At 51.0% G+C, this 15,116-nt stretch overlaps 1 protein-coding gene across 4 annotated transcripts in view; it reads right to left on the reverse strand.

The window, feature by feature from the left end:
* The window catches only part of TRIM62 (tripartite motif containing 62), a 29,616-nt gene that overhangs the window by 9,533 nt on the left and 4,967 nt on the right, over positions 1-15,116 (reverse strand). For all 4 annotated transcript variants that reach the window (XM_016150523.2, XM_036220939.1, XM_036220599.1 and 1 more), the window contains exons 3-5: positions 6,478-6,573; positions 1,742-1,998; positions 794-909 (exon numbers count right to left, since the gene is read on the reverse strand). In XM_016150523.2, the coding sequence (XP_016006009.1) occupies positions 794-909; positions 1,742-1,998; positions 6,478-6,573 (469 nt within the window). The remainder of the gene's footprint in view (positions 1-793; positions 910-1,741; positions 1,999-6,477; positions 6,574-15,116) is intronic.

A 15,116-nucleotide genomic window follows, 5' to 3' on the forward strand; every position in this document is an offset into this window, starting at 1 on the left:
CTTACAGGCCCTCACAGTCTGGCTGCTGTTCCCTCCCTGGCCCCCACACCTCCACTTCCCCTCTCACTCACTCCGCTCCAGTCACACTGGCTTCCTTACCGTTCCTCGAACATGGCGAGCTCGCTCCTCCTCGGGGCCTTTGCACTTGCTATTCCTATTGCCAGGAACACTCTTCTTTCGGATGCCTACATGGCTCACTCGCCTTCTTCCTTCAAGTCTTTACTCTCATGCCTCTTTCTCAGTGAGGTCTTCTAACTGGATCCCCTTCCTAAAATCTTTAACCTACCTCAGCATCCCTGAGTCTCCTTCCTTATCCTTATCATTACCTAATAAACTGTATGTTTTACTTATTTACTTTTGTTTGTTTTTTCTCTCTCTCACACCCTAGGATGTAAGATCCACGAGGGCAAGGATTTTTGCCTGTTTGGCTCACTGTTATGTCTCTAACACCTAGAATAGTGCCTGGTGTGAGATAGATGCTTTACATATACTGTCATTACAAAGCGAATGAATGAACTTCCTGGGGCCTCGGTCTCTTCATCTGGAGAATGGGTGTACTGATACAACCTACCTCCTGGGGTTGTGTGAGGGTTCATTGAGCTGGTTGTTCAGGTGCCCAGCACAGGCCCTGGAACACAGTAGGTGTTCAGCAAGGCACTCTTCTCATCGCTCTGCCCTACTCCGATGCTGTGAGAGTAGGAGGCTGCGCTGGGATTTACCCCATCTAGCTTCAGCCCATGATAATCCTTGCCTCTTCCTGCGCCCTCTTGGCAAGCAGCAGGCAGGACCTTACCTGGGTGGATGTCCTGGAACAGGGACTTCCAGATGGTGTACTGCAGGGGGCCTGTGTACTTGGAGGTTGGGAAGTCTTCATATGTCAGATTAGTTTCATGGATTTTCCCTTTGAGCCTGGAAGAAGAGCAGGAGAGCAGGCTGCTTTCGGAGTTGGATTCCTGTCCCCACGCTGAGGCCCTACAGCCACCTTCAGGGTAGCTGACATAGGGCAAGGTCAGGTATGTGAAGTCTGCAGGAGCCAGAGTCAAGTGACTGCTTGTACTCCCTCCTATCTCACTAGCTATTAGCCTCGGTTTCCTCATTTTTAAAATGGGTACTATGATAGTGCCTGCATTCTAGACTGTGAGGATTACATGGTATAACACATATAAAATGCACAGTGTTTGGCTCATGATCAACACCAACTATATGACGTTAGCTCTCAGTTTTGATCATCAACAAACCACTAATTAAGTGTTATTATTATTAAAGGTGGCTATGGGACCAGAAAGACCTGGGCTTTGAATCCTTGAAACCTTGAATCCTGGCTCCCCCACATACTAGATGAGAGGCCTTGGCCAACTGATCTACCTTCTCTGTGCTTCTTTCTACAGGTATGAAATGGGGATGATGGTGGGAACTACCTTTGAGGGGATCGTAGGGTTATAATAATATAAATATTACTACTTATATGTAATATCCATGTTATTATAACATATAATTTTATAAAACAATATACATAACATAACACAATAATGTAATATATACTATATCACATGTATATAATTACATAAAGCCTTCAGTCCAGGCTCTGGAATTCAGCGGATGTCCTGTACATTTGATGAAGTTTTGAATGAATGAACTCTCTGCTAACCACCTCATCTGTCTCCGTTCCTACCACCCTGCATGGGCTAGGGTGAGGGGTGCCCATGCAGGGAAGGCCCCCAGCAGGCGGGCACTTGCTTACCGCTCGGACAGTGAGGCCACCCCGGCCAGGAAGGTGTGTCGGTCGGTTTCGGCCAGCCGCTCCTGAAGGATCTGGGCCCCCTCCTGCACCTTGCGCAGCTGCTGGCTGTAGCGCTGGACTTTCTGCTCGATGTCGGTCAGTGTGCGTGCAGTGTCCGCCTCCAGCTCCTCCAGCATGGCCTTCTGCCGCTCACGCAGGAGCCTGTGCAGCCGCTCGAAGGCCTCGCCGATGGTGGTCCGTAGGCTTTTGGTGGAAGACTGTGGGGACAGTCATCAGGGGTTATGTCAGAGAGAGCAGATGGGGTGATCCCTGGGCGAGAGGAGGAAACTGAGGGAGTTGGCATGTAGAGAGGAAAGGGTGGGAAAGGGCACGCTGGGTTAGAGGAGTGGCACATGCATGGTGGTACGGAAGGACCCGCATGGCCAGGAACCGCAAATGACTCCATGTGCCCTGTTAGGAATGAGATGGTCCAGGTGAGGCAAGCAGTCTTGAACTAGAGGATCAGCAAAGGGACATAGCTTGAAAGTCATTAGGATGTCAAAGACGTCTTCAGTCCAGTGACTGAATGGTTGGCTGCAGGTGAGAAGGGTGTGAGGATGATACTTAGATTTTTGGCTTGGAAGTGAGAGGGATGGGGAGCTAAGGGATGGGGTGAGAGGGAAGTTCAGGGGAGGGGGGAGGTAGTGAGAAGATGTTGAGTTTAATCTTGGATACGGTGAAGTCTTTCTTTTTAAAAAATCACTCATGAGCCCAAGCAAAGATGACAAGGAGATGACAGACATCAGAGAATTTTATAAACTGCAAAGTGCTGGGCAAACCTTGGTGGTCATTCACCTGTCTCACCACCCCTGAGACCCTCTGGTCAAAGAACAAGGGCTAGAGGTTAAGGCCATTATCGAAGGAGACAAGCGTGGACTTTCATGGGTCCCTCTGCCCCCACGGGCATGCCAGACCCAGGAGGGGGGTGAATGGTGAGGGGCACATGCTTTGGTGTCCAACAGCCTGGGTAAGGATCTTAGCTCTGGCTTTTAACTGTGGCAACCTTAATTGCCTAATACCTATGAAACTTAGTTTTCTCATCTGTGAAAAGGTGAATACAACTACGTTGCAGGGTTATGGTGAAGATTAAATGACGGGATGTTCACGAAATGCATGGCATTGTTTGAGGTGTAGAGAAAGAGCCTCGTCGTCAAAAAGGCATCAATTAGTTCTAACGGACACATTCTAGAAGTCTTCACTGAGAGATGGCTTCTGAGCTGCAACTTGAAGGATGAGCAGGATGTCAATTGGGGGTGAGGGGAAAAGGAAGAGGGAACAGCACGAGTCAGGATGACACAGGGCACGAAAGTGCAGCCAGGCTGAGGCAGCGTGTGGGGCCTGCCTCTGCAATTTTACTTTGTGGAATTCTGGCTGGGAGTTCACAGAGTCAGGGACCCTGCTGTGCACAGTGCCCAGGGCTCTGTGGGAGGCTCAACAAAGGCTCAATTAGGGCCAGTTCCCTCCCTGTCTCGGCTGCCGGCCTGCAGGAAGAAGTGCTGGCAGTGGGCCAGCCTTCTTGCGCATGCCCACCCAGTGCGCCAGGCAGACAAAGGGGTGAAAGAGAGGCTGAGGATGAACAGCCAGGCTGCCTGTGTCTTCCCTGAGCCCCTCACTCAGGGAGGGCTGAGGCTTCTGCAGAGGCAGGTTGAACATGGAGAAGTTGGGGCCTGACCTCCCTGCACCCTCTGTCACTGACCTCCAAAGACCTCTAAATCCCACAGTCATCCCTTCTAGTCTCTCCTCGACCTCTCTGCAGCAGTGTTGGTCAACTGGCCACCATTTACTAATGGTTTCCCATGTCTGGCTGCTTCCTCTCTGTCACCCATGTTCCTCAGGGCTTGCCTGGCCAACTTCTCCCATTCTCAGCCTACACGCCCTCCATCGTCTTCAGCTCCCCCTGCTTTAAGGATGGCTCACAAGTCCTTATCAATGGCAGCGCATGTCTCCTGAGAGCCACATTCATTTTTCCATCTGCCTCCTCCACACATACCTCTGGAATCCCACAGGCTCTCCAACTCACTTGGTCCACAAGTCAACTCTGTGTCTTGGCCAACAAACCCACCACCAGAGCAATCCTTCTAAAGCGCTAACTGGGTCACAGCTGAGTTTGCATTTAAGAACCTTTCTCAGGTCCTTGATGATTAGTAAAATGCTAAATTCCTTAGTGTGGCATTCAAAGTCCTCAGTTGATCCCAGCTTACCTCACTAGTGCCATTGCATTGTAATTCCACCTGCGTAGAATGGACACCTTCCCCTCAACAAACTGTTTATTCAACTGGCAAACTCCTATTCATCCTGCAAGACCCAGATCAAAAGCTACATCCTTTGTGACACCTTCCCTAACTTTTTCAGGCAGTTAAAATAGTTAAACGTTCCCAGACTATTTTGTAAATACTTCTTAATACACAGTCCCATATGTCTGTGGCTCTCCAGATAGTGGATCAACCTCTAATGGGTGGGAATGACACCTTCCTCAGCCCTGCTTTCCCCACCCCATGCCCATCCCAGGGCCCGGCTGGTAGTCAGGACCTGCCTGAGAGGTGGTGGGAAGGGTCTGCCCAAGACTGCTCTGCAAAGGTAGGTGCAGACTCTATCTTTTTTTCTACAGTGGGAGCCCAGTGTCCATAGGACAAGAGAGGAAAGGTAGGGACAGTGGGAGAGGCAGGGAGAAGGCGGCTCAGAAGCAGAACATCTGAGTGACAGCCACCCCGAGAGACCCAGGCATGTTTCCTGACCTGCCTGGTTTGCTGACCACAAAGCCAGAGATCTTTCTGGGGACATCCCAGCAAGAGGCTGGCACATGAACTAGGTTCTGACAGAACTGGACAATAAGCTCCCAATTGGCCACTTACTAGCTCTGGGGCCTCAGGCCAGTCTTTCAAACTCTCTGTGCCTCAGTTTCTTTGCTGATAAAATGGAGATAACAGTTTCTACCTCAAAAGGCATTTTTCCCCCTACTCATTGTTCTATAACTATTTACTGTATGAGAGGCACTATGCTAGGTTCTGAGGCATCCTGCTGTCACAGAGGCGACATTCTATGGGGTTCAGTGAGACAATGAATGGGAAACACAATTTCTAGCAGATAAAGGTGTGTCCCGGTTACTCTAGCTTTTTCTACAGCAGAGCCACCCCCGCCTCACCACCAGTCCCACTGGTACCATCGCTGGGAAAGCAGCCCCCACTCCAGCCCCCCACATCCCTGGGAACACACGGGCTTGGAGGAGCTGGGGCCATTTCAGAAAAACACCCTGCCAAGAATGCATCACTCAGTCAGGGCCAACCAAGGAAAACATTGGGCCAGGGGAGGGAGATTAGACAAGCCCTCAGGCTGGGCCATCGGAGGGGCAGGCGCCGCAGGAAAGCCAAGTCAGGCACCAGGTGAAATATGACCTCCAAAGCATCCATAGGCATTTCTTGTATAAACAGCCCAGTCCAGACAGGAAGCAGAGCTGGGGGAACTAGAGGGGAAGGTGGCCCCACAGGACCCCCCTGAGGTAGACAGATGGACAGGAAAGCAGAGGAGGAAGAGGTCAGCAGAGAAAAACAATGGGGGGTGGTTAGTAGAGAAAAGAAGAGAATGCTGGGAGAAAGAAATAGACTATAATATTCCCCTGTCATCCAGAGAGAGGCTTCCACTTTCTTCTCTTCACTTGAGAGGTACAGAATCACCAGGCAGATGGGGACATTGAGGCTGTGAGAAGCAAACAGGCCAGAGTCCTATGGCTATTTCTCATCAGTTGCCTGTGGAGGGTCCTGCCCAGAGGCCCTCTGGAATGTTCTCTGAAGAAATGTTTGTCATGACCTACCTGAGACCCCACAGCGGGTTGATGGCTTAGCTGGGACACAAATCTGGATCTCCAATGGCCTCTCTGGGCCCCAGGGTGACCTCTGGAGGCCCAGGGCATTCTTAAGGCTCTGCTTCAGCTGCTGGCAGCTGAACCCCTGCTAAGGGAGTGGAGCCAGACTGAAGCCACCTGAGAGCTTAGCCGGTGGGCCTGGGGCCCCAGCTCTTGGTCCCAGAAAGAGGGGGCAGAAATCAACGGACCCTTGCCTGTAGAGGGAACTTAAGAGAGAGCTCTCGAAAAATGTGCTAGGATCCAGAACTTCAGGGGGGAAAGGAGCCTGGCAGAGTCCCCACTGGACATACAGGACACTGGGATCCCCTAAAATAATGCAGTTTACTCAAAATCATACAGTGAGTTAGTGGCTGGATCAGTACCCACAGCCTTCCTCTCAGGTCAAGGAAAAAGGCTTTTCTTTTTAAACCATTGTATCCAGAGACTGCAGGATTTGGCCCAATTTCCCATGCCTGAGTTTAAGAGGGGCCATGATACCAGGGCTGGTATCATCAGGAGAGCTTCAAGGGAACATGTTCAGGTTTGGCTCCTTGCGGAATGGGTGTGTTTACTAACTGGAGAGGGAAAAAGACCCCTGTAAGGGCAGGAAAGGAGAAAGGGCCCCAGCCTTAAACCCAAGTACCAGCCCAAATCCTTGCTCTCAGTCACCTGGGAGTGCGTCCCTCTTCATTGACATTTGCTGAAGCCCCACCCCTCTCCTGAGGAGTTTGGCCCCTTGAAACCCGCCCCCACACCAGGCCTGAATCTCCGCCTCCCTTCTTCCCCTTTGGCCCCGCCCCACCCAGCCGGCTCCACCTCCACTCCCCCCCACCATCCCCCGTGACCAGGCCAGGCTCACCTTGGTCTCAGCCAGCTGTCGCTTGAGCAGCTGCAGAGCCTCTGTGTGCTCGCGCTCGCTGTCCTGAAGGGCCTGAAGCTGCTCCTTTAGCTCTCTCTGGAACAACACAAGCCCGGGATGGGGTCACGGGCCAGACCAGGCACTCCGTGGTGATGCAGAGCCCAAGCTGGACCGCTGCAGGCTCTGGGAGTTATCCCGGCCTTGGCCCCCTCTCCCCCCAGCACCCTCCTCCCATCACAGTTCAACAACCACCAAGTCCTGTAGTCTGTTCCTAAGTACTTCTAGAGTCTATTCTTATCTTTCTGTCTTTCAGTTGGAGTTTGCAATAGCCTCCTCTCTGGTATCCTAGGAGCGTCTGGTCTCCCTGTCTCCAATCCACTTCCACATATATATTCCGCTCCACCCTGATCTGATGGCTAGGACTACCTGCTTAGAATCCTCTAATGGGAACCAAGGCTATACCTCTGTTATCTCTAAGATTAGCTGCCAACATTCTCCTAGCACTTCCAGGGGGCTGAGCACTGTTCTCAGCCTTTTGCTGGGTCATTTAATCCTCTCAATAACCCTGAGGTAGGCAGGATGGAGAAACTGGTACAGAGTCCAAGAAACTGGCCATAGCTAGGCATGTAAGCATAAAGCCAGAATTGTAACTTGGGCAGACTGGTTTTGGAGATCATGATCTTGACGCCAAGTGACACCTTTTCCACAGTGATGAGGCGAATGATGAACAGCAACAAAATTCTGCTATAGACAACACATCAAAATTTTAAATAAAGGCAGTATCAGCCTTACTGATTTTTCCTTTGCCCCAGGTTCCAATATGACTCAGCACAGCACTGCTAGTGACCGTGTCCTCATTTAAAAATGGAATATTTTGATCATCACAGGTTTTTGTGCATTTTGGTTTTTTAAAAATTGCATTAAATATTATCCATCCTGATTACTGAGTTTGAGGACTTTCATTTCCAGCTTGCGCCTGAAGCAAGTGCCTCATTCCTTATATGCTGGTTCCACTGTTGTCTCCATCACCCTTCCCCATTCGCTCCCAACCAGCCAAAGTGGCCCTTTTCCTGTTCCTCCATCACTCGGAGCTTGTTTCAGCCTTAGGACTTTGCACTTGCTACTTCCTGCGGCTGGTGCACTCCACTCTCAGATTCTCTTTTGGTGATTCCTTTGTATCATTAATTTATCAACTCAGAGAGGTCTTGCCTGACCATCCTCTCGCACCCTCTGCCCCTACATTCAGTTTCATGGTCTTCATAGCATCATCTATTATCCGGGGTGATCAGTGTGTTTATTGCTCACTTCCTATACTAGAATGTGAGTGTCATGAGGGTAGGAATGTTGTCTGGCTTGTTCACTCTTCTACCCCCAGTGCTTGCAATAGTGCCTAGTGAACAGTAGGGCCTCAAGGGTTATTTGTTAAATGAATGAATGTGGTGTGAAGTGGGTGCTCCCCGGTACAGGGCCCAGCTGTCTGCTGGACTGAGCATTTAGCCCACTGAACTATAGCTAGTTGCTGTCCTGTCTGTCCTTCCTCCATCCCCATACTAGCCCATGGGTCTTCCAGGTCAGGCCTTTATAATGCTCCCTCTCCATATCTCCTGCACCCATCAACATCCTGGCACTGAGATGAAACTCAAGGAAATTTGCTTTGTGAATGAATTTCCATGGAACTAGCTTCTGAATAGGGTCTGGGTCTCCCAGTCAGCTTGGGTTGTAAGTGATGCCAGGGAGCTGACTTACCTGTTCACACTCACCTCCCACCCACTTATTCATCTCATCAGAGTAGGGGAGGCCCTGAGAAAACATCTAGTCCAGCTAATTTTACATACTAGGTAGCAAAATGGGAAAATGGTCATAATGACATGCTAAAAAAAGAACGCAAAAAAAAAATTATCTTTGCTTATTATTCCTTAATCATTCCACAAATATTTATTGAGCAACTATTATGGACCAGGCACCGATGAATCACTGGGAATACAGCAGAGAACAAGACACAGTCCTTACCCACAGGGACTTCTAGTCTAGTGGGAGAAAACAGATATTAAACAAGGAAAATAATAAAACCAGGTAATTACCTGTTATGGTCTGTGCTATACAGTAAATAAGCAGAATGGGTTGGAGGGTGAATTTAGGTAGGATGGGCAGGGAAGGCTTCTCAGAGGAGGATGAGGAACCAGCCATGAACATAGGAGTTAGGAAAATAGGAACAGCTTATTTTGTGAGAGTAGAGAGCTTGCACAGACAATGGTTGGAAGGCTGGTAGCCTTCTCAGGCCATAAGGCAACTATAAAAATGAAAGTCACATGCCAAAACCAGAGAAATAGAAGAAGGAGCCTGTGTTTCTGATGATTGCAGGGTGGCTACACCACATGAGACTCAGTGATATGCTAGGAAGCGTGCCCTCTGGAAAGAAAAAAAAAAACCTGATTTACAATGTTTGCAGGTTTCTGTAAGTGCTTCCGCCAAAGCCAGTTTCAAGCTATCAACATGAGGTTACTGGACAGAGAGCTGGAAAGAGGTTTGCACAATCAGCTCTCAGGAACCGGTGCAAGCTGGCTCCAGTACACCACTGCCTGGGGTCCCTCCCTACAGACTTCTTTGACATGAAGGAGAAATACACCCTCATCTGACTTCAGCTCCTTTAGTCAGGTCTCTGTTTCTAACAGCTGAAAGTCGTTCCTGATGGTGTTCTGTGCACCTGAGTCGATGGAGCAGCCGGACCTCGTTTACCTAGGAGTGCAGAGTGACTGCTCCTCAGGCCCTCCCCGGCAGCCTTGGGTCTGTCCAGCTTAGGCCACAGTCTCGCCGAGATGCAGATGTTTGAGGACATGGGCCAAGTGCTACAATCTTCCCCCTTGGTGGTCCTCATGGGTCCACAAAAGACCCAGCCACCCAGGCAGCTCTTCAGAGCCTCAGAAAACTGCCTGGGAGGTGCATTCTGTACATTGCTCAGGGCATCTGAGGGACTTGGACAAATTCCTTCTTGCTTTCAGGGCTGAGGAACAAGGACAGCAGGTCTGTGCCTTCCTCTTAGACCTTGGGAGCCAGAGAACACTCATTCATCCACTCCACAAACGTGTTCCAAGGCCTCCTTGAGCCCCACACGGTGCTGTGTCAGCAATAGGGAGAGGGATGAGGGACAAGTCCCAACCCACGATGCCTCAGGAAGGATGAGTTGGGGTGGGGGCGATGGGGACACAGACATTAACATCGCAGTGAATGTTGGAAGTGTTAGGGGACCCCAATATGCTCCTCTTCTCACGTTCTCCATCTCAGTGAAGGGCACCCCACCCCCCACTGTCAGGGAAGCCAAAAATCTAGGAGTCACCCTTGACACTGTCCACCCACCAATCTAATCAGTCTTCAAGTTTGCCCTGGAACTTGTTCTCTCCTCTCTGCACCCCTCCTCCTGGCCCTGGTTTAGTTTCTATTGCTTCTCTTCTGGAGAGTGGCCCCAGGCTCCTCCCTACGCCCACACTCTCCACGTGCCCCACACAGCAGCTGGAGTGACCCATTCTAAAGAACTCTGGATGTGTCTACACTTCTCTACCAATGTCTTCTGCAAGATTTCCACATTGTCTGGGAAGAAGGGCCCAAAACCCGAGCATGGCATTTAAGGACCTTCACCCAAATTTCTTCTCCAGCCTCATTTCTTGGTCCAACATTGGTCCTTATTTCTACCGTCCAATACAGTAGCCATTCGCCACACGTGGCTACTTAAAATAAAATGGAAGTGAAATAAAATTGAAAATTCTGTTCCTCAGTTACACTGCTTACTTATTTCGAGTGCTCGATAGTCACACGTGACTAACAGTTACGATACCCGACAGCACAGTTGTACGACACTTGCGTTATTCCAGAGAGTTCTACAGGACGGTGCTGCTCTAGATGCACGAAGCATCTTGTAGTGCTGTCCTCCAGGTTTTGCGCCTGCTGTTCCCCATCTGGAATGCTCGCCCGAGTTTCACTCCCTGTGTTAGACTCATTCGCTCGATGTGTAAGACCCAGATCAGATGCCACCTCCGCTGAGAGTCTATATATCAAACTCTCCAAACTGTCCTCAGATCCTCCTCCACATGAGGGGCCCTTCACTTGCACCACTAGGGTACATACCGCACGTTAATTACAAAGATACCTGTCAGTCTCCCCCATGAGACCCGTGGGCTCTTGAAAGTAGAGACTGTGCCTGACATAGTTTCGCATTCTCAGTACCTAGGATAGGGCCAGTGACTTGGATAAGAGTTTGCAGAACAAATCTGTCCAGGGGAGGGGCTGGGCTGGGTCAGAGCTCAATTCTGAGGGGAGAGAGGGCCCCAAGCAGCCAGCTCTCCCCACAAGGGCTACAGAGCCTGAAGGAACATCCAAACCCTAGAACCCACAGGGCAGGACTAGGAGGCGGCCTGAGCTCTGCTTCCCACCCCGGCCCCCTGCGTCTCCTTTCATGCCTGAGTTAGGAGGCTGGATCTGCCACACACACTAGTCATGTGACCTTGAGCAAGTACCCTAACTTCTCTGTGCCCTAGTCCCTCATCTGCAAAATGGGGATAATAATACCTTCTGGGGTTGGGAGGGTGAAATGAGATAATAGGGAAGTGTTGAGTTTCATAGGGCAGAGCTTGGCATATACCGAGTGCTCAGGAGATAGAGAGGCCATCATGTCCCAAGTGAGGTTTCTCAGTCATTTTTCCAAATCCTCAACCCTCACTGTGTCCAGGTCCCTCAGGCTGTCAGAGAAGGAAGGGGCCCCAGGGACTATCTGGTCCAATCTTCTGGATTTCTAGAACAGGAAACTAAGGTCCAAGAAAAGGGACTGACTGGCCCATAGCTACACAGATTGACAGAGGCGAACCAACCGGATAATTTACTCCCAGCAGAGGTCACATAGGAGGAAACAGGAAGCCACTGAGAAACTCCTAAGTGACAGAGCTAACTGTGAGGGAGGACATCGGTGATACCAGAGCTCAGAACCAGAAGGGCTGGAGGTGGCATGATTTGGGGGTTTGAATTCCACAGGCGTCATGTCACCTGATTCTCACAACAAGCTCAGAGGTTAGTGTCTTATCACTTTCATCTCACAGAGGTGGAATGGAGGCTCAGAGAGGCCAGGCAGCTTGCCTAAGGTCGCAGAACTCGTAAGGGGCTCTAAGTGACTCCAAAATCTCCTAGGCCGCTCTGTCTCCTGCTCAATTCGATATAACTATCGCATTTGGCCACCCATGGTCAGGCTTTGGGCCAGCCACATCGGGGGATGTAGACACTGTTTTTGCCTTTGGGGACTCTGCAGTTAGTTGGGGAGGCAGAAATGTAAATAGATAGACTACAAGGGAGAACAGGAAAAACATGGAGGGACTGCCTAGGAACCAATCCAGCCATCATGTTTGTGATACCTCCCTCTGCCAGTAAAGTGCGGCTCATGCAGCACTGGCTCTGGGCATAAGGGTTCGAGGACTTTATTCACTCTCTGACACAATGCCCAGGATATGCTCACTCTTAGCCGCTGTCATTGTTGTCATAATAATTACAATTATATGTGAAATAGGAACTCAGACCTGAAGAACTTCCAGGAGAGAGTTTATTTTTGTTGGAAGGATCAGGGAAGATGGATGGGCAGGGGCACGCCTGGTGTGTGCAGGAGGCGCAGAGTAGTTGGGGAAGGCCAGAACCAGTTATGTGGCATGGGGGTGGAGTCACAAGCTGAAAAGGCCATGGGGCTAGCTGGGGTGAGGGCAGGGGGTAGAAGAGGCCTTGAAGGTCAGCCTGGGGGAGCCGACTCTTCATGGCCCCATTGGAGCTGGGGCAGGGCATGAAGGGGGGGGGGCAAGGCATGTACCAAAGAGGGAAGAGCCATGGCTCTCCACTTCTTCTTCCAGAGAGGGGCAGAGTTAGGGCTGGTGCACACCTAAGAACACAATTATGCAAATATGTCCACTGAGAGGCTCTGGGGCTCCCATGGGTTTCAAGAGGCCAGGACTGGGACAGCAGCTGTGGGGAGGACAGAGAGCCAGGGCTTACATGTCCTCAAGGCCAGACCTTGCCTCCTGAGAGGCCACCCCTCCCCTAGCCCAGAGGACAAAGCTGCTACAGAAAGCTATCTCCCCTCGGCTTCAGGGACCCTTCTCAGCCTATCAGCCCGGTGAAGACAACATGAACTCTGGCATCAGAAAAGCCTGGGTTCAAATTCCAACTGTGAGACCTTGGGCAGATCACTCCTTCCCTTCTCTGGGCCACCTCTCAGAGCCTTGTCTGTCGAAAGGAAATAAGAGCCATTCACAGGGTTGTGATGAAGATTAAATGAGATGGTAGCAATGAAAGGGCCCAGCATGGTACTGGCACATAGTAGGCGCTCAAGGTCTTCTCCCCTTTTCTGTGCCCCAGTACTGCTCTCTTCCCCTCGCTGACCCAAGGATGCCAGAAATCTTAAGACAAATTGAACTTGCCTCTCCTTCTTCCTTTCCCTCTAGTCCCTCTTTGATGTCCAGAACACCTGATGCTCTTGCTCCTCCCCCGACAGACCTGAACTCTTGTATTTCTCTCTCTTTGAGCCCCACCCATCTATGTCCACTCTGAGCCTTGCAGTCTCTGGCAACGCCTCCTGGCTGCTCCTCCAGCTTCCCACCAGGCTCTCTCACCAGTCCACCCTGAGCAGATGGGACCAGGCCACACTCATGTTCACCTGCTCAAATCTATTCCTGGCTCCCCAGCATCTCCAGGATCAAGTCTAAGCAACTTGGGGTGGGGGATGGTACATTCAAGGTCCTTCTCGAGCTCGCCGAGCGTCACTTTGCCATGCTCACCTCCCCTCACACACCCTCCCCTCTGGCCACAACAAACACACCTGAGCATGTGCTCACCTCCATGCCAGTTTCTGGTAGGACTCAGATAACCTGAGATCGAGTTCCAGCTTCAGTGACACTTAGCGGCTGTGTGACCTTAGGCACAATTTCTGAGCCTCGGTTTCCTCATTTGAAAAATGAAGCGATGTGACCCAGCTCACAGGGCTGCTGCGAGGATTCATTGAGAACGAAGAGAAAAAGAACCACAGCGGAGCCAGGGCTCGCTTTCTCTTCCGGGCGCTGCACAGCCCCTGGCCTCACTATCTACAGCAGGAGTGTCAACTGAAGAAATTACTGAATGAATCCCTGAATCCAAAACGGAGCCCACCTCCAAGTCCTCCACAGCCACCCCAAGTACCTAAGCAGAGCTCAAGATCCCAAAGGTAAACAAATGATGCTGCGGAAACACCACTGCATGAGAGTCCGGAGAGCTGAGTTCTTGTCTCGCACTGAGCAAGTCAGTTTCCCCATCTCGAAAGTGGGGAGAGGGTGGAACTGGATGGTGTCTGAGGTCCCTCCCCATCTGGATGCTCCCCGAAGCAGTTAGAACACCTGTGAGGAAGGCGAGTTCTGAGCCAGACAGACCTGAGTCTGAGTCCCAGCTCTGCCTCCTACTTGTAGTGTGATCTGGGGCCAGTTACTGAACATCTCGACCTCAGTGTCTTCACCTGTGTGGGGCTGCTGATCCTAGGCCCACTCAGGGGGCGGGGAAAGGAAAAAGGGCTGTTGTGAGGATTCAATGCCCATAACAGTACCTGCCTGGCACATCACAAGTGTCCAATAAACTTTGGCCAGTGGTTTTTTAAGTTATTATTTCTCTCGTTGTCACTCCTACCAGATCCTTTTTCCTCTATAAAATAAAATCCTGGGCCCCCCAACTTCAGCTCTAAATTTCTACACTGTGGCCTGTGCTTAGCCAAGGTGTCCTGGATGAACAGGGCATTCCTGCCTGCCCACAGACACCTGTGAAGAGGAAGGTGGGGATGCCAACAGCCAGCCCTGGGTTTGACTCACTGCCAGCCTCATCCCCAAGGAGGCTGCTGTTTGCACATAAATCCTGCCCTCTCCTGGGAAAAGTAACAGCAGAGGCTGCTTCCCAGGTAACCTGGCCGCCTCCCTGTCCACAGTACAAAACAAGGTGCCTTCGTTTCTGTTATTTCTTTGAATAAGCAGCAACTCTTTTCTCTGTTTATACATTAAGTGGCAGTCTGTTCCCACTTCCATTTCCTGGAGTGGGAAAGGTACAGAGAAGGCAGAACTTTCCACCCAGGTGGAAGAAGCCACAGCCTGGATTCGAACCCAGTTGTCTACCTGTGCTCTTTTCCCCAAGTGGCTGCCTTGGAGTCTCTGATCACCACGCCCAGCTTGTCAGGGCTGCCAGCCAAGGCTGACCCACCACTGTCTTCCTTGGCGCGAAGGAGGCCTTGGGAAAGGCTTCAGTGGTCACATGAGGACTGAAGCCGGTGTCTGGGACTGAATCCGATCCCTTTTCTGGAGGTTAGGAAGCTGAGATGGTCAGAGAACCGGATATCATGCCTGATCAAAATGACATCTAGCCAGCCACCTGCCATCAGCTGGTATAGACAGACTCTCCTTGGCCTGACCCTGTGCTGAGTACTTGAAATACAAAGACGGGCAGGGTAGTGGTGGGGGGAAGGGTGTGTGCGGAAGATAATTACCTGGCCCTCAGTAGCAGCTAGGAGGCTATGAGTAGCCCAGTCAGACTGCCTTCAAATCCCGCCCCTGCCATTTACTAGCTGGGTGACCGAACAAGTCACTGCATTCCTCAGCTTCTATTTC

This window comes from Rousettus aegyptiacus, unplaced genomic scaffold, assembly GCF_014176215.1.
Source record: "Rousettus aegyptiacus isolate mRouAeg1 unplaced genomic scaffold, mRouAeg1.p scaffold_m13_p_1, whole genome shotgun sequence".
NCBI lineage: Eukaryota > Metazoa > Chordata > Mammalia > Chiroptera > Pteropodidae > Rousettus > Rousettus aegyptiacus.